At 40.0% G+C, this 23,853-nt stretch overlaps 2 protein-coding genes across 4 annotated transcripts in view; one reads left to right on the top strand and one right to left on the bottom strand.

Moving 5' to 3' along the window:
• Positions 1–3,319, bottom strand: part of si:ch211-126c2.4 (uncharacterized) — a 41,831-nt gene extending 38,512 nt beyond the window's left edge. For all 3 annotated transcript variants that reach the window (XM_055890972.1, XM_055890973.1, XM_055890974.1), the window contains exon 1: positions 3,214–3,319. The gene's annotated coding sequence lies outside the window, so the exon portion shown is untranslated. The remainder of the gene's footprint in view (positions 1–3,213) is intronic.
• Positions 3,320–6,271: 2,952 nt separating this feature from the next.
• On the top strand, positions 6,272–23,705 carry LOC129828535 (S-adenosylmethionine synthase-like; the record flags this gene model as incomplete). Its single annotated transcript, XM_055889549.1, has 5 exons — positions 6,272–6,355; positions 21,646–21,718; positions 23,084–23,200; positions 23,354–23,466; positions 23,553–23,705. Coding segments are annotated over 5 exons (489 nt in total), but the record flags the coding sequence as incomplete, so codon positions are not given.
• Positions 23,706–23,853: the final 148 nt, after the last annotated feature.

Below are 23,853 nucleotides of genomic sequence, written 5' to 3'. Positions count from 1 at the left end.
CAGTGTGTCAAATCGGAGGGCCTGTTGTCCGGACCTCTGGCAGTCTATGGGGGTGCCACAGGGTTCAATCTTCAGGCCGACTTATCTGTATACATCAATGATGCTGGTTATTCTCTGATCCACCTCTACACAAACGACACCATTCTGTATACTTCTGGCCCTTTGGACACTGTTAACTAACCTCCAGACGAGCTTCAATGCCATTACAACTCTCCTTCCATGGCCTCCAACTGCTCTTAAATGCAAGTAAAACTAAATGCATGCTCTTCAACTGATCGCTGCCCACACCTACCAGCCTGTCCAACATCACTACTCTGGACGGTTCTGACTATGTGGAATATGTGGACAACTACAAATACCTCGGTGTCTGGATAGACAGTAAACTCTTTTCATACTTACATTAAGCATCTCCAATCCAAAAATGTAATCTAGAATCGGCTTCCTATTTCGCAACAAAGCATCCTTCACTCATGCTGCCAAACAGACCATAGTAAAACTGACTATCCTACTGATCCCTGACTTCGGCGATGTCATTAAAAAAATGGCCTCCAACACACTACTCAACAAATTGGATGCAGTCTATCACAGTGCCATCCGTTTTGTCATCAAAGCCACATATACTATCCACCACTGCAACCTGTATGCTCTCGTTGGCTGGCCCTCGCTTCATACTCGTCACCAAACCCACTGGCTCCAGGTCATCTATAAGTCTTTGCTAGGTAAAGCCCCGCCTTAGATCACTGGTCACCATAGTACACGCTCCAGCAGGTAGATGTTCACTGGTCACCCCCAAAGCCAATTCCTCCATTGGCCGCCTTTCCGTCCAGTTCTTTGCTGCCAATGACTGGAACAAACTGCAAAAATCACTGCAGCTGTTGACTCATATCTCCCTCACTAGCTTTAAGCACCAGCTGTCAGAGCAGCTCACAGATCACTGCACCTGTACATAGCCCATCTGTAAATAGCCCAACCAACTACCTCATCCCCATATTGTTATTTTCTTCTCCTTTGCGCCCCAGTATCTCTACTTGCACAGCTATCACGCCAGTGTTTAATTGCTATATTGTAATTATTTCACCACTATGGCCTATTTATTGCCTTACCTCCCTTATCCTACCTCATTTGCACACACTGTATATATACTTTCTATTGTGCTATTGTCTGTACGTTTGCTTGTGATGCACTGCTTTGCTTTATCTTGGCCATGTCACAGTTGTAAATGAGAACTTGTTCTCAACTAGCCTACCTATATATAAGGGCCTAATGAACTTGTCAATTGACTGATTTCCTTATATGAACTGTAACATCTTTGAAATTGTTGCATGTTCCATTTATATTTTTGTTCAGTGTATTACATTGTAGTATTTTCTCTCTCCAATCGAGGAGTTTGAAATCATCAAGCCGAGTAGACAGTCTACCAAAATGAGGCACGGTCGCTAGCTAGCTAAACTAACATTTGCTACTTGATCTCACTCCTCTGTCATCTTGTCTTTATGTTTAATGTTTTTTGATAACTGTACAAAATAAAACACTTATATTGACAATTCGAAGAGCATTTGTCATTAGGTAGGCTATTATTAGCTAGAGCTAAAACGAACTGGCGAGTGAGTCGATAAGTAGCTAGCTCGCTAGAAGAGAGGGCTGCTGCAGGATTATTGATAACGTTATTTTACCAGTAAGATGTAGCTTTTAGAATGTGCCTTTTAATGTGGCGCAACAAGTCATGTTGTTTTCATCGGATTACTTCAAAATGCTCCTACTGTAAATCACCCATGCACATTCATCCACTAAAATAATTCCAGCATCCAAATAGCACACTCTGCACCCACCACCCAAATGGAAAGAGACATATGGTTCCAAAACGTGTAATAATATTTGGCAATTGTCTTGTAACCTGAATTGATGTGGCCACTGCTGTCCGTGCGCGACGCGGCCATACATCTATGCCTTGGCGAAATGTTGGTGTTCTCATCAAACCACACTTTCAAGTGCATTTGCTCTTTTTCATGTGCCTTACATGCAGTGATGATAAATAATGGTGTAATAGCCTACAGCTTTCTTGGCATTTAGTTTTAATTTAACCAATACAACATTTGTCCGATATCGATATTTTCCTTGCAAAAAATAAAAAAATACTGATACCGATAACCGACATTTACAATTTTAGCGGCCTTTTAAGCATTCCTCTTACAGTTAAATAGTTACACACACACGAACGCAGCAGTCTAAGGCACTGCATCTCAGTGCAAGAGGCGTCACTACAGTCCCTGGTTCAAATCCAGGCTGTATAACAGCCGACCATTTTTGGGAGTTCCATAGGGTGGCACACAATTGAACCAGCGTCATCCGGGTTTGGCCGGGGTAGGCCGTCATTGTAAATAAGAATTTGTTCTTAACTGCCTAGTTAAATGAAAGGTTACACATACCAAAAAGTTGTTTTGTTGGCATTACGCATGTCCTCATTAACATTAAAACAATCAAAACCTATTTCTTTCACTTTGTTGCCGGTTGTTGTGGTAATACAATGAAAGTTTAGATGCGATCACCATACAAGTTAAAAGATGAAAAAGTCTGGAAGGAGGAGAGATGACTAGAAACGATTCGGTTGGCCGTTTTATGTGTGGATTAATTGTCGGAGTAGAGGTCCTTGTGCATTTCAGATAAAATAACTCAATGTTTATATCCCAGGACAAATTAGTTAGCAACAGCAAGCTAGCTAAATAGGACAAATTAACGTTAGCTAGCAAGTGCAAGCTAACTAGCTAAATTGCCAAACATGTTTAATGCTTTTCGACCTGTCCCCAAATGAATGTCATTGGTTCAGAGTTTGTTTTGATATTTTAACCTGCGTGTCGTGATCGCGTTTGGTGTGGGGGTGCAAAATAAATGTATGCACGATAGCTCACGCGAGCAGCCGGTTTGGGTTCCGTGTAAGGGCTGTTTCCAGGCAATCCGCGTTGTGTCGTGCTAAGAACAGCCTTTAGCGGTGGAATATTGGCTATATACACCACACCCCTCGTGCCTTATAGCTTAAAAGTAAAATGGTTAGCTAACGTTAGCAGCAGTATAGCGAATACCAAATGAAACATTTTAACCAATTTACCATCGTCTTAACTAGTGAAAGTTTTGCCAACGAAAGTACCAAGGGTTTTTTGATTAAGTAACTGGGGGGGAAAATAACTGGTAAATTAGCTAGTAAACAAACGAACTCACCCGTTGCAGACTTGCAATGTAGCCAACCCGTTGAGAATCAAAAAATATCACTTCTGTTCTCATTGGACAGGACACATTCCAACCTACCGGGAAAGTGGAAATGACGATTGCTTTTGTAACAGCTGGCAACATGTAGACTTCCTGTTTTCGATTCCGCCTTCAAAATAAAAGCTCGCTGTAAAAACAAAATGCTATATGATCTCATTGATAGGAAATCACAAATATATTTTAGCTGTTTCTATATTTATGGTAGTCTTGCTAACACCAGCCTCACTACGTCCTTAACTTCACAGTCAGGAACGGCTGCTTTGTGTTAAACGAAGCCAGAGAGGTCCAACTCGGCGGAAGATCTGTCTCCAGCAGGTGACGTTTATTCATTGTTTCGCCCACCAATGTAACGAGTTTTTTTTGTATGGAGGTCAATGAGCGTGTCGAATTTGGTGAACAAAAATAATTATGGCTTATTTGCTACGCGATGTTTACTTTATCAAATAAGTAATGCTTAAGTAATATAAGTAAAGTTGCTACGATTGTACTGATGAGTAGGACACTTGACAACATTTATTTAAAAAAAACACTTTATATCGGAGTTGTCTGGAGATGGCTTTGCACATTCATGTCATGAGGCTCGTGGCATAGCATCTCTCTCTCTGTTTAATACCGGCGGTTGACGTCAACAACCCTCATCGAATACTTAAAAGTATTACAACAATGAGATGTATCCACTAATCCAAAGAAAGGATAGGCTGAAGCTAAACATCCCACCCTGCCGATTTGTGAACAACGACATTGGTTTAGGGTGGAGAGACGTGTACTTCTCAGTATATCCATATTCTTTGAGGAAGCTACGATAATGAAGGGACTTTGCCCTCAGACTTCAAGGCGGCACCCTACTCTGGTTGGATATGCCCGTTTCGAATGGAACGAATCATGATCTATTGTTTTACATAGGACCGTCCCAGCCTTTCTGGTCCCAGCCAGCACTTCCAGGACAATGCTGAATTTCCACGAAACGGTTTGAATGTGCTGTCTAGCAAATGAGAAGAAACGTTAACTTGTGACTGAGAAAAATTGAAAGTTATCAATTAACATTACCTAGTAGATAGTTTCCTTCTGCAGATGTTCCCAGGTACAGTTTTGAGGACAAATATGAATGATAATGAATAATAATAATGAATGATGAAGTCAATCTCTCCTCCATTTTCAGCCAGGAGAGATTGACATGCATATTATTAATATTAGCTCTCTGTGTACATCCAAGGGCCAGCCGTGCTGCCCTGTTCTGAGCCAATTGCAATTTTCCTGTCCTTTTTTTGTGGCACCTGACCACACGACTGGACAGTAGTCAAGGTGCGACAAAACTAGGGCCTGTAGGACCTGCCTTGTTGATAGTGTCGTTAAGAAGGCATAGCATTGCTTTATTATAGACAGACTTCTCCCCATCTTAGCTACTACTGCATCAATATGTTTTGACCATGACAGTTTACAATTAGTGTTACTCCAAGCAATTTAGTCTTCTCAACTTGTTCAATTTCCACATTATTTATTGCAATATTTAGTTGGGGTTTAGTGAGTGTTTTGTTCCAAATACAATGCTTTTAGTTTTAGAAATATTTAGGGCTAACTTCTTCCTTGCCACCCACTCTGAAACTAACTGCAGCTCTTTGTTGAGTGTTGCAGTCATTTCAGTCGCTGTAGAAGCTGACGTGTATAGTGTTGAGTCATCTGCATACATAGAAACTCTGGGTTTACTCAGTCATAAGTATGTCATAAGTAAAAAATTAAAAAAGCAAAAAAGCAAGGGGCCTAACAGCTACCCTAGGGAATTCCTGATTCTAACTGGATTATATTTGATAGGCTTCCATTAAAGAACACCCTCTGTGTTCTGTTAGACAAATAAGTCTTTATCCACATTATAGCAGGGGGTGTAAAGCCATAACACATGTTTTTCCAGCAGCAGACTATGATCAATATTGACAAAAGCTGCCCTGAAGTCTAACACGACAGGCCCCACAATCATTTTCTCATCAATTTCTCTCAGCCAACCATCAGTCATTTGTGTAAGTGCTGTGCTTGTTGAGTGTTTTTTCCTATAAGCATGCTGCAATTCTGTCAATTTGTTTACTGTAAAATAGCATTGTATCTTGTCAAACACCATTTTTTTCCAGAAGTTTACTAAGGGTTGGTAACAGGCTGATTGGTTGGCTATTTGAGACAGTAAAGGGGGCTTTACTATTCTTGGGTAGCGGAATGACTTTAGCTTCCCTCCAGGCCTGAGGGCACATGCTCTCTAGTAGGCTTAAATTGAAGATGTGGCAAACAGGTGTCATGACGTTGGGTTGGGGGTAGGTTTACGACAGTCATAAATACCTCTTTCCCCCTTTTTCTCTCTCCCCCACTATAACTGATGTGACATAAGGAAACCCATGGGTTAACATAGAGATTCTGGGTAACATCAGAAGTTGGGGGAAATGAACTATATTCTGGTAATTCGACCAACTGAACATATGCGGTGGTACTTAAGGTATATTATGTCAGTTCGGTTGCCCTCTGACACATTCTCATCAATGATAGAATGACAAACTCTACTGTGCAAAGTCTAAATGTCAGAGATATCGGATTCACATGGAATTGTTGTTTAATTCAAATGTTTGAATATGACATTATTTGTGAAGAGATTAAATGTAATTTTAGCTTCCAAATGAGAGATCTGTGCTTTCATAAGTTTCTCTGCTCACAGTGGTCCGCCCCTGTGAAGAGACCTGGGTAATAGACTTTTCAGACGCACCCCTCTCCCTCCACTATAAAAGCCATTTTCCCAGAAAATAACTTCCTGTTCCGGGTACTCTAGGATGACGATCCAGGGTCAGAATGGTTCAGATAATCACTATAGATGAAGCCAACATCAGCATGGACTTTGATTGTGAATGGTATGAACTTTGAACTCGTATTCACTACAGAAGTGATATCTCCTAGCCTTGGAGTTAGCAACAGCTAAACGCAGGTTCGGAAGGACAGTCCAAGCATCCCCTCTAATACACACAACGTGTTCCCGTGACTACCAGAGACTTCTTCAAAGGACAGAGGACTCGGGTTGGCGACACAGGCCATCTACCACCAACCTACTGAAGCGCAGCTCAGAGTAAATATTCATTGCATTTTCCTCTTCAAATGGCGGTAATTTAGAATGCATAAGATAAGATTTACGATAGCACAGCTCGCCTATGCTCAAGTCTCCCGCGCTTTCACTAGGACTCCCCCCCCCTTTCCTTTGTGTAACAAGCTGTCATATCGATTCTGCCCGCTAGGGACGTTTTTCTGTATGACGTAATTTGTGATCAAGTTATGATTTAATTGTGTATATGTGTTTCTGTGTGATTAGTTAGGTATTTAGTAAATAAATAATTAAACCCAATTTTGTATTGCTGATTCAACTTGTTAGCTAGGATTCTTGCAGATAATCAAGGACTTACAACTTTCAGATGAGACTGAATATAATGACGATTAATGTGACGGCTATTTAGTAAAATATTACAAAATCTTTAAGAGTTTATTCGAAAGATAACAGCTCTATAAATATTCTTTCGTGGTGTCCCTCTCTAGTTAATTAATATTTACATGATTAGTTCAATCAGGTAATATTAATTACGGAGAAATAATTTTATAGAATAGCATGTCATAGCAATCAATCTGGCATAGTCAAAGACACGACACAGGAGTGGCAATATCGTCTGCTATTATCCTCAGTCATTTTCCATCGAGATTGTCAGACCCCGGTGGCTGGTCATTGTTGATAGACAACCATCATTTTTTCACCTCTTCCACACTGACTTTCCGGAATTCAAAAGTACAATTCTTGTCCTTCATAATTTGGTCCGATATACTTGGATGTGTAGTGCCAGCGTTTGTTGCTGGCATGTCATCCATAAGTTTGCTTATCTTGCCAATGAAAAAGTCATTAAAGTAGTTTGCAATATCAGTGGGCTTTGTGATGAATGAGCCATCTGATTCAATGAATGCGGCAGCCGAGTTGGCTTTTTTCCCAAAATTTTCATTTAAGGTGCCCCAAAGCTTTTTACTATCACTCTTTGTATAATTTCTCTGTTTCATAGTGTTTTTACTTTTTATTTAGTTTAGTCACATGACTTCTTAATTTGCAGTATGTTTGACAATCAGTTGGGCTGGCAGACTTAATTGCCATACATTTTGCCTCATCCCTCTCAACCATACAATTTTTCAATTCCTCATCAATCAAAGGGGATTTAACAATTTTTACAGTCATTTTCCTAATGGGTGTGTGCTTATTAGTGACTGGAATAAGTAGTTTCATAAATGCGTCAAGTGCAGCGTCTGGCTGTTCCTCATTACACACCACAGACCAGCAAATATTCTTTACATCATCAACATATGAATCACTACAAAAGTTATTGTATGACCTCTTATACACTATATTAGGCCCAGCCTGTGGAACTTTGGTTTTCCTACATATGGCTATTATATTGTGATCACTACATCCTATGGATTTGGATACGGCTTTAAAGCAAATATCTGCAGCATTAGTAAAAATGTGATCAATACATGTTGATGATTTAATTCCTGTGTTTGTAACTACCCTGGTAGGTTGACTGACAACCTGATTCAGGTTGCAGGCACTGGTTACAGGTTGAAGTTTTTTCCTGAGTGGGCAGCTTGATGATAGCCAGTAAATATTTAAAATCACCCAGAAAATATGCTTCTCTCTATATCACATACATTATCAAGCGTTCACACATATTACCCAGATACTGACTGTTAGACCAGACAGGAGAGCATTACAGTAACCAAGCCTGTTTGTAATAAAAGCATGGACACGTCTCTCTGTATCAGCCTGAGATAGAAACGGACAGACCGTGGCAATGTTCCTCAGGTGGTTAAAAGCTATTTTGGTCACATTCGTAATGTGTGATTCGAAATTGAGTTCAGAATCTAAAATGACACCTACAGTTGAAGTCGGAAGTTTACATACACTTAGGTTGGAGTCATTAAAACTCGTTTTTCAACCATTCCACAAATGTCTTGCTAACAAACTATAGTTTTGGCAAGTCTGTTAGGACATCTACTTGGTGCATGACACAAGTCATTTTCCCAACAATTGTTTACAGACAGATTATTTCACTTATAATTCACTGTATCACAATCACAACACTAAGTTGACTGTGTTTTTAAACAGCTTGCTGAAAATTATGTCATGGCTTTAGAAGCTTCTGATATGCTAATTGACATAATTTGAGTCAATTGGAGTTGTGCCTGTGGATGTATTTCAAGGCCTACATTCAAACTCTGTGCCTCTTTGCTTGACATCATGGGAAAATCAAAAGAAATCAGCCAAGGACCTCAGAAAAAAAATTGGAGACCTCCAAATCAAGTCAAATGTATTTATATAGCCCTTCTTACATCAGCTGATATCTCAAAGTGCTGTAAAGAAATCCAGCCTAAAAACCCAAACGGCAAGCAATGCAGGTGTAGAAGCACGGTGGCTTGGAAAAACTCCCTAGAAAGGCCAAAACCTAGGAAGAAACCTAGAGGAACCAGGCTGAGGGGTGGCCAGTCCTCTTCTGGCTGTGCCGGGTGGAGATTATAACAGAACATGGCCAAGATGTTCTAATAATAATAATAATGTTCAAATAATAATAATCACAGTAGTCCACAGTCTGGTTCATCCTTGAGAGCAATTTCCAAACGCCTGAAGGTACCACGTCCATCTGTACAAACAATAGTACGCAAGTATAAACACCATGGGATCACGCAGCCGCCATACCGCCCAGGAAGGAGTGCTGTCTCCTGGAGATGAACGTACTTTGGTGCGAAAAGTGCAAATCAATCCCAGATCAACAGCAAAGGACCTTGTGAAGATGCTGAAGGAAACAGGTACAAAAGTATCTATATCCACAGTAAAACGAGTCCTATATCGACATGACCTGAAAGACCGCTTAGCAAGGAAGAAGCCACTGCTCCAAACCGCCATAAAGCCAGACTATGCACATGGGGGCACAGATTGTTATTTTTGGAGAAATGGTCTGATGAAACAAAAATAGAACTGTTCGGCCATAATGACCATCATTATGTTTGGAGGAAAAAAGGGGAAGCTTGCAAGCCGAAGAACACCATCCCAACCGTGAAGCACGGGGGTGGCAGCATCATGTTGTGGGTGTGCTTTGCTGCAGGAGGGACTGGTGCACTTCACAAAATAGATGGCATCATGAGGGGGGAAAAATATGCGGATATTGAAGCAACATCTCAAGACATCAGTCATGAAGTTAAAGCTTGGTCACAAATGGGTCTTCCAAATGGACAATGACCCCAAGCATACTTCCAAAGTTGTGGAAAATGACTTAAGGACAACAAAGTCAAGGTATTGGAGTGGCCATCACAAAGCCCTGACTTCAATCCTATAGAAAATGTTTGGGCAGAACTGAAAAACCGTGTGCGAGCAAGGAGGGCTACAATCCTGACTGTTACACCAGCTCTGTCATGAGGAATGGGACAAAATTCACCCAACTTATTGTGGGAAGCTTGTGGAAGGCTACCTGAAACATTTGATCCGAGTTAAACAATTTAAAGGCAATGCTGCCAAATACTAATTGAGTGTATGTAAACTTCTAACCCACTGGGAATGTGATGAAATGAATAAAAGCTGAAATAAATAATTCTTGCTACTATTATTCTGACATTTCACATTCTTAAAATAAAGTGCCGATCCTAACTGACCTAAGACAGGGAATATTTACTGGGATTAAATGTCAGGAATTGTGAAAAACTGAGTTTAAATGTATTTGACTAAGGTGTATGTAAACTTCTGACTTCAACTGTATGTTAGCACAGCTGAAAACTGTCGTTCTGATTTAAGAAGCAATAACACTGGCCTTCTTTAGGCTAGTTGAGTATCTGGAGCATCAGCATTTGTGGGTTCGATTACAGGCTCAAAATGGCCAGAAACAAAGAACTTTCTTCTGAAACACATCAGTCTATTCTTGTTCTGAGAAATCAAGGCTATTCCATGCGAGAAATTTCCAAGAAACTGAAGATCTCGTACAATGCTGTGTAGTACTCCCTTCACAGAACAGAGCAAACTGGCTCTAACCAGAATAGAAAGAGGAGTGCGAGGCCCCCGTGCACAACTGAGCAAGAGGACAAGTACATTAGAGTGTCTAGTTTGAGAAACAGATGCCTCAAGTCCTCAACTGGCAGCTTCATTAAATAGTACCCGCAAAACATAGTAGTACCCGCAAAAGTATCAATGAAGAGGGGATTCCGGGATGCTGGCCTTCTAGGCAAAGAAAAAGCCGTATCTCAGATTGGCCAATAAAAAAAAATATATTAAGATTGGCAAAAGAACACAGACACTGGACAGAGGAAGATTGAACAAAAGGTGTTATGGACAGACAAATCTAAGTTTGAGGTGCTCGGATCACAAAGAACATCCGTGAGACGCAGAAAAAATTAAAAGATGCTGGAGGAGTGCTTGACGCCATCTGTCAAGCATGGTGGAGGCAATGTGATGGACTGGGGGTGCTTTGGTGGTGGTAAAGTGGGAGATTTGTACAGGGTAAAAGGGATCTCGAAGAAGGAAGGCTATCACTCCATTTTGCAACACCATGCCATACCCTGTGGACGGTGCTTAATTGGAGCCAATTTCTTCCTACAACAGGACAATGACCCAAAGAACTATTTAGAGAAGACGCAGTCAGCTGGTATTCTGTCTTCTTACGTGACCGTATGGTACGTTAAATCATCCTCTTCTTTCAAACAACTTCAGCAGGTTATCTGAGTGTATATCAAGTTGAGAAAGACATTTGGACTGGAGTGGGGTTGTGGTGATTCTCTTAAACTCAGCATTGATCTGAAAATAGTAATGAAACAAATTAGATTTAAAAACTGCAGAAAGGAAAATAGACTGGAGGTGATCATCCAAGCAGCAAACTAGAGGGTTCTCTATAGGTAGAGAAATAACTAGGCAGTCAGCACATGGTGATAACTCTAAATAAGGCTCACTTATGTGGCAAGCTGTGGGAAAATAATATTCTACCTTCACCAACAAATCCCAAATAACATACCCAATAGATCAACAATAAGACAAGCATGGCTAATTTATCTCAATGACTTCAAAGAGTGCAGGCCATCTTGCCATGAAGTTCTCTACCATGGGTGCGTCACGGACAACTTCATGTCTCCTGTATGCAAACATCTTCTCCATTTTGAAATTTACGGTCGCTCTGTTCCTTTCTTCACATTGGACAGTAGAGCTTTCCGCATGTCCTCAAGATTCTCTCCTGTTTCTCCTGAGGGATATGTGGGGCAAAAGTTAACTTTTGTATGTACTGTACATGGGTAACAGGCAGTAGGGCCGTAATATGGGTTATTTAACTTGTAATGATGCAAGAGTTGGGACCTAATTGACACCAATTCTGAACACTCCTTACATTAGCCTGGTTCCTCTCTAGGTTTCTTCCTAGGTTTTGGCCTTTCTAGGGAGTTTTTCCTAGCCACCGTGCTTCTACACCTGCATTCTAGCTGTTTGGGGTTTTAGGCTGGGTTTCTGTACAGCACTTCGAGATATTATCTGATGTACGAAGGGCTATATAAAATAAAATAAAATTGATTGATTTCCACATTCACACAACACCGAAAAAAAGAGAACAGAAATACCATAAGGCCTAAAGACTGACATTCAGAGTTATTTTTGGGGGGGTATTAAAACAACCTCTGATAACAGTACTTACCAACACTATATAGCCTTTGAATGGGTAGACAAAGCAGCACAAATGTAGTAGACAAACATCATGGACCTGTAAATATAAATTTTGTTCATTACATTATTTATTTTTTCATTATGAAATGTTTGATTCAATTATGTATAGATTTATGCATCCACTCATATGTACGTACATTTAAGTCATTTAGCAGACGCTCTTACCCAGAGCGACTTACAAGTACATACATTCATACTTTTTTGTACTGGCCCCCCGTGGGAATCGAACCCACAACCCTGGCGTTGCAAGCGCCATGCTCTACCAACTGAGCTACACGGGACTACGTATGTTGAATTATTTTTATTTTTGTCAAATAATTTTAAATGTACACCCATAATATAAAGTAACACTGTTCAAGTGCTAAAATGAACTCCACATCCCATTTCAATAAGTCTGTCACCTTTGCACCATGTTTTACAACATGGAGGCAGCCATGGGCAAACTGTTAAACTGCATGAAAGCACCAATCTCATAGGTTTAGGTGTATAATCATTAGATCTAAACATGTAATGAAAATAAATGTCTGTTTTGATGCAAAAACAAACTTTTACAGCAAGAAAAAAAAAATGCCACACTAAATGCTGCTGCAAAGTGATTGCAGACGATGTCGTGCACAAAAGCATTAGTTAGCTAGCAAGTTGGCTAGCATGGTTGCTAGCTCAAGCGGTGTTCACTCCTCAGCAAACCTTAATTCGTTCTTGGCTTGGTAAATTCGAAGTTCTTGACCAATGGGTAAATATCATGGTGTTTCGCCAACTAACTTTACCTCCTTGCAAAATGTTCATCTTGACCTAGTCCTGTTTTACTGTTCATAGAACAACATCGTCTTTTACCTTTAGCTGCTGTGCCAATATGTTTCAGACTCTAGAGCACAAAATTAGGATATGGAGCAATCACTAATAGCGTTACTGCTTACAATTCTGACTACAACCACACAGACAAACGTTGAATAAAATCAATCACCATCAATCACTTCTCCGCGCCAGCGTTCTTTCTGGAAGATTCTTCTCTTGCGCGGTTTGAATTGTTCCTCATTATTCGTCATAATTTAGCTTTATTGGTTGACACTCCCCCTACATGATTCAAACTAGTAGATCTGATTTTACTTTGTTGCATTGATTGCAAGCAATTAAATCACATTGAGAGGAGAAACAAAACAACATGTTTGAGTAAATCACACATGTTTGAGTAAATCTGACAGCCCACCTTGTCCTGTTTTTTCAGTGTACTCATTCAAGCGTTCTTCTTTATTTTGACTATTTTATACATTGTAAAATAATAGTGAAGACATCAAAACTATGAAATAACACATGGAATCATGTAGTAACCAAAAAAGTGTTAAACTTATCCTCTACAGTAGAAGTAACTCTGGGTCTTCCATTCCTGTGGCGACCCTCATGTGAGCCAGTTTCATCATAGTGCTTGATGGTTTTTGCGACTGCACTTGAAGAAACCTTAAAAGTTCTTCACATTTTCCGGACTAACCTTCATGTCTTAAAGTAATGATGGACTGTCGTTTCTCTTTGCTTATTTGAGCTGTTCTTGCCATAATATGGACTTAGCCCTATTTGGTAAAAGACCATCTTCTGTATACCACCCCTACCTTATCACAACACAACTGATTGGCTCAAACGCATTAAGAAGGAAAGACATTCCACAAATAAACTTTTAAGAAGGCACACCTGTTAATTGAAATGCATTCCATACCACCTTATTTATTTTTATTTGATTTAACCTTTATTTAACTAGGCAAGCCAGTTAAGAACAAATTCTTATTTATAATGACGGCCTACCAAAATGCAAAAGGCCTCATGAAGCTGGTTGAGAGAATGCCAAGTGTGCAAAGCTGTCATCAAGGCAAAGGGTTGCTATTTGATGAATCTCAAATATAAAATATATTTTGATTTGATTGAAACTTCTTTGGTTACTACATGATTCCATATGTGTTATTTCATAGTTTTGATGTCTTCACTATTATTCTACAATGTAGAAAATAGTAAAAATAAACCCTTGATTGAGTAGTTGTTCTAAAACATTTGACCGGTAGTGTACTGTATATGTAACCGATGTGAAATGGCTAGCTAGTTAGCGGTGGTGCGCACTAATAGCGTTTCAATCGGTGACGCCACTCGCTCTGAGACCTTGAAGTAGTTGTTCCCCTTGCTCTGCAAGGGCCGTGGCTTTTGTGGAGCAATGGGTTGTTGTTGTGTGCAGAGGGTCCCTGGTTCGAGCCCAGGTAGGGGTGAGGAGAGGGACGGAAGCTATACTGTTACATTGCTGCCGTGACCCGGATCACTGGTTGCTGCGGAAAAGGAGGAGGTCAAAAGGGGGGTGAGTGTAACCGATGTGAAACGGCTGGCTAGTTAGCGGGGTGCACACTAGCGGGGTGCACGGAGTCGCCTCTTCACTGTTGACTTTGAGACTGGTGTTTTGTGGGTACTATTTAATGAAGCTGCCAGTTGAGGACTTGCGAGGCGTCTATTTCTCAAACTAAACACTCTAATGTACTTGTCCTCCTGCTCATTTGTGGACCGGGGCCTCACTGCTCTTTCTATTCTGGTTATAGCCAGTTGTATTGACGAATTTCAGAAGAAAGTTCTTTGTTTCTGGCCATTTTGAGCCTGTAATCAAACCCACAAATACTGATGCGCCAGATACTCAACTAGTATAAAGAAGGCCAGTTTTATTGCTTCTTTTTTTGCAAACGGGTTGTCTAATGATCAATTAGCCTTTTAAAATTCTAAACTTGAATTAGCTAACACAATGTGCCATTGGAACACAGGAGTGATGGTTGGTGATAATGGGCCTCTGTATGCCAATGTAGATATTCCCCCCCCAAATCAGCTGTTTCCAGCTACAATAGTCATTTACAACATTAACAATGTCTACACTGCATTTCGGATCAATTTGATGTTCATATAAATGGACAAAAAAAATTGCTTTTATTTCAAAAACAAGGACATTTCTACGTGACCCCAAACTTTTGAACGGTAGTGTACAGTTGAAGTCAGAAGTTTACATATACATTTTAACTCAGTTTTTCACAATTACGGACATTTAATCCTAGTAAATATTCCCTGTCTTAGGTCAGTTAGGATCACCACTTTATTTTAAGAATGTGAAATATCAGAACAATAGTAGAGAGAATTACTTATTTCAGCTTTTATTTCTTTCATCACATTCCCAGTGGATCAGAAGTTTACATACACTCAATTAGTATTTGGTGGCATTGCCTTTAACTTCTCTAGGGTATGTGGGACGGTAAAGTCCCCACCTCGTCAACAGCCAGTGAAACTGCAGGGCGCCAAATTCAAAACAACAGAAATCCCATAATTTTAATTCCTCAAACAAACAAGTATTTTATACCATTTTAATAAAGATACACTTGTTGTAAATCCAGCCAAAGTGTCCGATTTCAAAAAGGTTTTATGACGAAAGCACACCAAATGATTATGTTAGGTATGAGCCAAGTCACAGAAAAAGACAGCCATTTTTTCCAGCCAGAGAGCAGTAACAAAAAGCAGAAAGAGATAAAATTAATCACTAACCTTTGATGATCTTCATCAGATGACACTCATAGGACTTCATGTTACACAATACATGTATGTTTTGTTCAGTAAAGTTCATATTTATATCCAAAAATCTGAGTTTAGACGGGACGCTACTGTCTCACTTGGCAAAAAGCCTGAGAAAATACAGAGCGCCAAATAAAAATGAATTACTATGAAAATTACTGTAAAATCAAACTTTCATTAACTCACACATGAACGATACCAAATTAAAGCTACACTGGTTGTGAATCCAGCCAACATGTCAGAATTCAAATAGGCTTTTCGGCGAAATCATACGATGCTATTATCTGAGGATAGCACCATAGTAAACAAAGAGATACGCATATTTCAACCCTGCAGGCGCGACACAAAACGCAGAAATAAAAATATAATTCATGCCTTACCTTTGACGAGCTTCTGTTGTTGGCACGCCAATATGTCCCATAAACATCACAAATGGTGCTTTTGTTCGATTAATTCCGTCGATATATATCCAAAATGTCCATTTATTTGGCGCGTTTGATCCAGAAAAACACAGGTTCCAACTTGCTCAAACGTGACGACAAAATCTCAAAGGTTACCTGTAAACTTTGCCAAAAAATTTCTAACTACTTTTGTAATACAACTTTAGGTATTTTTTTAACGTTAATAATTGATAAAATTGAAGGCGGGATGATCTGTGTTCAAAACAGGATTAAAACCAACTAAAGCCAGCTTTCTGCTCATGCGCTTCGATCTAACAGGACACCTAGAGTGACTTGACTTCAAGATGGCCGTACTTCTTCATTACACAAAGGAATAACCTCAACCAATTTCTCAGGACTGTTGACATCCAGAGGAAGCCGTAATAACTGCAAGCAGGTCGCTTAGAAATCTGGTTTCCCAATGAAACATTGAAAAGTGTGACCTCAACAACAAAAAAATCGGAATGGTTTATCCTCTGGGTTTTGCCTGCTAAATAAGTTCTGTTATACTCACAGACATGATTCAAACAGTTTTAGAAACTTCAGAGATTTTTAAAATCCAAATCTACTAACAGTATGCATATCTTATCTTCTGGGGATGAGTAGCTGGCAGTTGAATTTGGGTATGCTTTTCATCCAAACGTGAAAATGCTGCCCCCTACCCTAGAGAAGTTAAATTGTTTAACTTGGGTCAAATGTTTCGGGTAGCCTTCCACAAGCATCCCACAATAAATTGGGTGAATTTTAGCCCATTCCTCCTGACAGAGCTGGTGTAACTGAATCAGGTTTGTAGGCCTCCTTGCTTGCACACGCTTTTTCAGTTCTGCCCACACATTTTCTATAGGATTGAGGTCCGGGCTTTGTGATGGCCACTCCAATATCTTGACTTTGTTGTCCTTAAGTCATTTTCCACAACTTTGGAAGTATGCTTGGGGTCATTGTCCATTTGGAAGACCCATTTGTGACCAAGCTTTAACTTCCTGACTGACGTCTTGAGATGCTTCAAAATAACCACATAATTTTCCCCCCTCATGATGCCATCTATTTTGTGAAGTGCACCAGTCCCTCCTGCAGCAAAGCACCCACACAACATGATGCTGCCACCCCCGTGCTTCACGGTTGGGATGGTATTCTTTGACTTGCAAGCCTCCCTTTTTCCTCCAAACATAACAATGGCCATTGTGGCCAAACAGTTCTATTTGTTTCATCAGACCAGAGGACATTTCTCCCAAAAGTACGATCTTTGTCCCCATGTGCAGTTGCAAACCGTAGTCTGGCTTTTTTATGGCGGCTTTGTAGCAGTGGCTTCTTCCTTGCGGAGTGGCCTTTCAGGTTATGTTGATATAGGACTCGTTTTACTGTGGATATAGATACTTTTGTACCCGTTTCCTCCAGCATCTTCACAAGGTCCTTTGCTGTTTTTCTGGGATTGATTTGCACTTTTCGTACCAAAGTAAGTTCATCTCTAGGAGACAGAACGCGTCTCTTTCCTGAGCGGTATGGCGGCTGAGTGGTCCCATGGTGTTTATACTTGCGTACTATTGTTGGTACCTTCAGGCATTTGGAAATTGCTCCCAATGTTGAACCAGACTTGTTGAGGTCTACAATTGTTTTCTGAGGTCTTGGCTGATTTCTTTAGATTTTCCCATGATGTCAAGCAAAGAGGCACTGAGTTTGAAGGTAGGCCTTGAAATACATCCACAGGTACACCTCCAATGGACTAAAATGATGTCAATTAGCCTATCAGGAACTTCTAAAGCCATGACATAATTTTCTGGAATTTTTGTAGCTGCTTAAAGGCACAGTCAACTTAGTGTATTTAAACTTCTGACCCACTGGAATTGTGATACAGTAAATAATCTGTCTGTAAACAATTGTTGGAAAATGCTTAATGTGAAAATGTGTCATGCTTAAAGTAGATGTCCTAACCGACTTGCCAAAACTATAGTTTGTTAACAAGAACTTTTTAGAGTGGTTGAAAAACAAGTTTTAATGACTCCAACCTAAGTGTATGTAAACTTCCAACTTCAACTGTATACACACACACACACACACACACACACACTTTTAATAGCAGGACACTGTAAAGTCCATTATCCCTCTGAAGTGTATGAATTAGGCTGTTTGAGAAGTTGACTGCTAAGCAACCTGCCTACACATAGTTTGAAGTGCAATACCAACATACAGTAGCTACTGTAGTGGGTCAAAGCTAGGCATTGCCTTTCTTTTTCAGCTTCAGACCATTGCCTATACTCCCTTAAAACATAGTTTTTGTTTTCAATTTCCATGATTTTTACTCCCCGGAAGGTTATTTTGGAACATCATTATCCAACATTATAATTAAGAAATAAGGTCCAAGAGGGTGTGGTATATTTGTATTTTGCTTTAATTCTGGATCCCCATTACTCTTCCAGAGGTCCAAACACATTAAGACACTTATATTACACATAATACAAAAGCTAAAACAGCACATCATACAACACTGTCACACCACCACATATCCACAACATGGCCAATATACCACAGGTGATGGAAGACATATAAGCCTAGACAACCGTGCCTCCGTGTGGCTATTGCCTAGAATTGCACGGCTGACTGGCATGACACTAATGCCTGCGTGTTAATGAAAGTAATAATGTCCATAGTTTATATTTATATTTAAATCTCAACCATAAACGTAAACATTTTCCAGGGCAAGCAGACATTTCGATGTAGCCACCTTGAACTACGGCTACACTATAGTGTATTTCCTGTTATTGCTAATGGCCTATTTCCATTTGCTTAAATTTCTACAAACCTGTTTTTGCTTGGTCATTATGGGGTACTGTGTGTGGATTGATGAGGGGGAAAAACTATTCATCCATTTTAGAATAAGGCTGTAACGTAATAAAATGTGGGAAAAGTCAAGGGGTCCGAATACTTTCCGAATGCACTGTATAGATGTCCTAGCCTACCTATTTCAGGTTATACATTCATTGCAGTATTAGCCTTATATTTAGCTAATTAATGATGGGTTATGCATAATAAGCTTCTAACTTATAGCCTCTGTCTTTTTTGCAATGCGCAAGCACCTGTGCTCCACTGGCCTCTCCTTAAAAAACGCTCCTTAGTTCTTGGAGTCCCATGCAGGAAAAGCTAGACCAGAATAGCTTGCAGGACAATTTTTTTTGTTGCATTTCTTATACCAATAGACTATTCGAAGAGGGACGCCAGCTCTTTTTTGTTGAATGCTAAATACTGCACCCAATAGAACTCCCGGGTAGTTTGAAAGAAGAGTGAACTCGTGATGGCGGTAGGCTATAGCAGTTATTTATTCAGCCCCATAACCATTCAATCTTTGTGAAGAGAAGTGAAGGCCTTTTGCATCTAATTATAGTCCTATATTATTCAAGGATATCATTAGAATGATGAGGATAAGGACAACATAACTTTTTTAATTTAACTGTTTAAAGGGAGGAAGGAATGAAGGAACAATAGAGAGAGAAATAAGAGGTAGGCTAATAACATTAGGGGAAATATTATGAAAGGTGTATATGCGTCAGCCAACTAATTATACAAATTAAAATCAACTTGGCTAGCCTATACTTGTAACTATGTAGGCAGCATGTGTTGCATCAGAATCGCATGTTCTCTTCTGCTTTATCATGGATTGAAATGTGCGTAATTACAGTCTATATAATCCAGTATAATACAGTACAGTAATACAGTTCACACCAAAAAATATTAGCCTACTGGAGCTAGTTTAATTTATTTGACCCAAGAGAGCATATAGCTTGCTACATCTATGAGCTTTTATGTTTTTCTGTAGTGCGTAACGTGCAGTATTGGATAATGGCCAGTGGTGTAAAAATACTTTAAAGTACTACTTAAGTAGTTTTTTGAATATCTGTATTTTACTATTTATATTTTGGACAACTTTTACTTCACTACATTCCTAAAAAAATATATATATATTTTTACTCCATACATTTTCAATGCTTAGCAGCACAGGAAAATGGTTCAATTCACACACTTATCAAGAGTACATCCCTGGTCATCTCTTCTGCCTCTGATCTGGTAGACAGACTCACTCAACACAACTGCTTTATTTGTAAATTACGTCTGAGTGTTGGAGTGTGCCCCTAGCCAGCCATAAATAAATAAAAACAAGATAATTGTGCTGTCTGGTTGGCTTAATATAAGAAATTATTTATACTTTTATTTTTGATACTTAAGTATATTTAAAACCAAATACTTTTACTCAAGTATTTTACTAGGTGACTTTCACTTGAGTCATTTTCTATTAAGGTACTGTATCTTTACTTTTACTCAAGTATGACAATGGACTACTTTTTCCACCACTGATAAATGGCACAATCATTTGTGCTTTTTTGGTCTTGGCTTCATTAAATGTTGTTAATATACGGCTCAGATAGCATCAGGTTTTAATTGTCATGCTGATCAAAGCTCTAATCAAATCCAGACATTTATATGCTTTGTAATGTTTTTGAATGTCACTTCCGGTTTATTCTCAGGATGGAAAATTTGTAAAATACTGGGAAAATGGACTTGAACCCCATTGAAAACGTGTGGGTTGAATCGATGAAGGCAGTCCATAAGCACAGACGAAGGATATCAATGATCTGGAAAGATTTTGTATGGAAGAACGGTCTAAGATCTCTCCCAATGTGTTCACCAATCTCATAAAACATTTTAGAAAAAGTCTCAGTGCCGTTATCCTCGCAAGGTGAGATATTGAAAGGTATCAAAAATAGGGGTGCCAATCATTTTGAAAAAGGTATATTACTTGTTAAACAAAATCTCTTTCTCTGAGCAATTTTATTGGGATAAAATAATATAATAAAAAAAAATTGCATACCAATTTGCCAATCATTTTGGACCTGACTGTACAGTAAGTATATGGTGGTGTATATTGGCTGCCAGTGTGGACTAAAGCATGCTACAGAGGTATGCATCCACAGAACTAGAGCTATTCCGACGGTTGGAGAACCTAATATGAGCCAGCCAAGAGTAGTACTCTGACGGAATGGGTGAAATCTGATCTTGGTCTTGGCTTGGCTTCTGCAGTGTGTAGCAAAAGGTCAGGCCAGGAAACCACCTCACTAACATCAGGGAGGACGATTCTGGTCAATTAACATTAGTATTACACCTACCAACAGGTTTGGACCTCTTGGTGTAGCGGTAAAGGTGTTGGACTGACAGCCAGCGCAACCCGGGTTTGAGTTGATTTCTCTGATTCACTACAGTACTCATTCCCCACTGGTCAAAAACTGGTTGAATCAATGTTGTTTACACATAATTTCAACCTCAAAGATCTATGTGATGATGTTGAATCGACATGGAAAACTGATTGGATTTGCAAAAAGTCATCAACATAAGGGCATTTCATATTTTTTCACCTAACTTTTAACCTAAATCCAATGACTTAGTGAATTTTTTGTTGAATTCATATTAGTTGACAACTCAACAAAATGTAAATCAAAACTAGACATTAAACGTATGTCTGTGCCCAGTGGGTCATAGTCTATATCCCATTGCATTACCAAACAATTATGCAAACAAAACGTCAATGCTTAACTGTTGACATTGACAAATGAATAACGTTACAACATTATTTTTCCTGATAAGATATGTGACCAGTTCAGTGATGCTGTACTCAATGCTCATCTGAAGCAGGACCCAGATGCCAAGGTAGCCTGTGGTGAGTGGAGGAGCGCATCTCACCACTAGAGAGCAGCCGAGGACCAACTTCTCAGCCATTGATCAGGGAGCATAATATACACCATATACACAAAAGTATGTGGACACCTCTTCAAATTAGTGGATTTGGCTATTTCAACCAGGTGTATAAAATCGAACACAGCCATGCAATCTCCATAGACAAACATTGGCAGTAGAATGGCCTTACTGAATAGCTCAGTGACTTTCAACCTGTCACCGTCATATGGTGCCATCTTTCCAACAAGTAATTTCGTCAAATTTCTGCCCTGCTAGAGCTGCCCCGGTCAACTGTAAGTGCTGTTGATGTGAAGTGGAAAAGTCTAGGCTCAACAATGGCTCAGTCACGAAGTGGTAGGCCACACAAGCTCATAGAATGGGTACCGTGTAAAAATCGTCTGTCCTTGTTTGCAACACTCACCACCAAGTTCCAAACTGCACATGGAAGCAACGTCAGCACAATAACTGTTTGTCGGGAGATTCATGAAATGGGTTTCCATGGCCAAGCAGCCATACACAAGCCTAAGATCCACATGCGTCGGCCTGAGTGGTGTAAATCTCACCGCCATTGGACTCTGGAGCAGTGGAAATTAGTTCTCTGGAGTGATGAATCATGCTTCACCATCTGGCAGTCCGATGGACAAATCTAGGTTTGGCAAATGCCAGGAGAATGCTACCTGCCCGAATGAATAGTGCCAACTGTAAAGTTTGGTGGAGGATGTATAATGGTCTGAAGCATTTTTTTATGGTTTGGACTCGGCCCCTTATTTCCATTGAATGGGAAATCTTAACGCTATAGCATACAATGACATTCTAGACGATTCTGTGCTTCCAACTTTGTGGCAACAGTTTGGGGAAAGCCCTTTCCTGTTTCAGCAATACCCCTGTGCACAAAGCAAGGTCCATACTGAAATGGTTTGTCGAGATCGGTGTGAACAGAGCCCTGACCTCAACCCCATCGAACACCTTTTGGGATGAATTGGAACGGCGACTGCGAGCCAGGCCTAATCGCCCAACATCAGTGCCCGACCTCACTAATCCTCCCTTGACAAGCAGGTGTCCACATACTTTTTGTCATGTAATGTATCAAGCATCTCAGAGTAGGAGGAGTGCTGGTCTAGGATCACTTTTGCCTTAGATCACAATGACGATGAGCATCCCTATTTTGAGATGCTTGATACATACAGCCCCAGATGCTGTTGAAGTGGTCTTTGGCCTGAGCATGGATTATTTACGGAATTTACAGACCATCTTTCTGTCGCAACAAAAATACTATTTTCAGTTAAATTAATGTTGCATGATGATCAGGGATATGGTTAGTATTCTAACCATTGTGTGTTGTGAACAGAGACTGTGTGTAAGACAGGCATGGTGCTGCTCTGTGGGGAGATCACATCCCGGGCCAACGTGGACTACGTTGTGAGGGATACCATCAGGCATATCGGTTATGACAACTCAGATAAAGGTATGGTTGGACTCATTCCCCTACCCTAGCATATATTATGATATCGTTTTTCCACTACCTTTTTCTCTTTAGGATGAGTAATCATAGCCCAGGTGTGCACAATTCTTTTAATCCGGCCCGCAAGGCAGTTATAGCACATTTCTCTCCCCTCAGGTTTTGACTATAAGACCTGTAACGTGCTGGTGGCTCTGGATCAGCAGTCCCCTGACATCGCACAGGGAGTTCACATCGACCGGATGGAGAGCGACATTGGAGCAGGAGACCAGGTGATTAAACAGATCCTTCAACAATTGGGTTTTGAGATGGCAGTGTGCGGGGATATCATTTTTAACTGCCTGTGCTTGGTTTGCAGGGTCTGATGTTTGGTTATGCCACTGATGAGACGGAGGAGTGCATGCCTCTCACCATCGTCCTCTCACACACACAACTTCCTTTTTGGTGCAGTTTTCATTAAGTTTTTCTTTGGTTTCAGTCATGCCTAAAGCATTAAACTGGATTAAATACATTGTGGGTTGACTCCACTTTTGTATCCGCTAAAACCGCCTTTTGTTATAAAGTGAATGACCAAATCTGAAGGTAGAAGAGCCATACTTTACGTAGCAGTGACATCTTACTACTACTAATTGATACCATGAAAGTACACGTGTTAACGA

Source organism: Salvelinus fontinalis, chromosome 30 (genome assembly GCF_029448725.1).
Source record: "Salvelinus fontinalis isolate EN_2023a chromosome 30, ASM2944872v1, whole genome shotgun sequence".
Classification (NCBI taxonomy): Eukaryota; Metazoa; Chordata; class Actinopteri; order Salmoniformes; family Salmonidae; genus Salvelinus; species Salvelinus fontinalis.
This window is presented reverse-complemented; position numbering and strand designations above follow the sequence as displayed.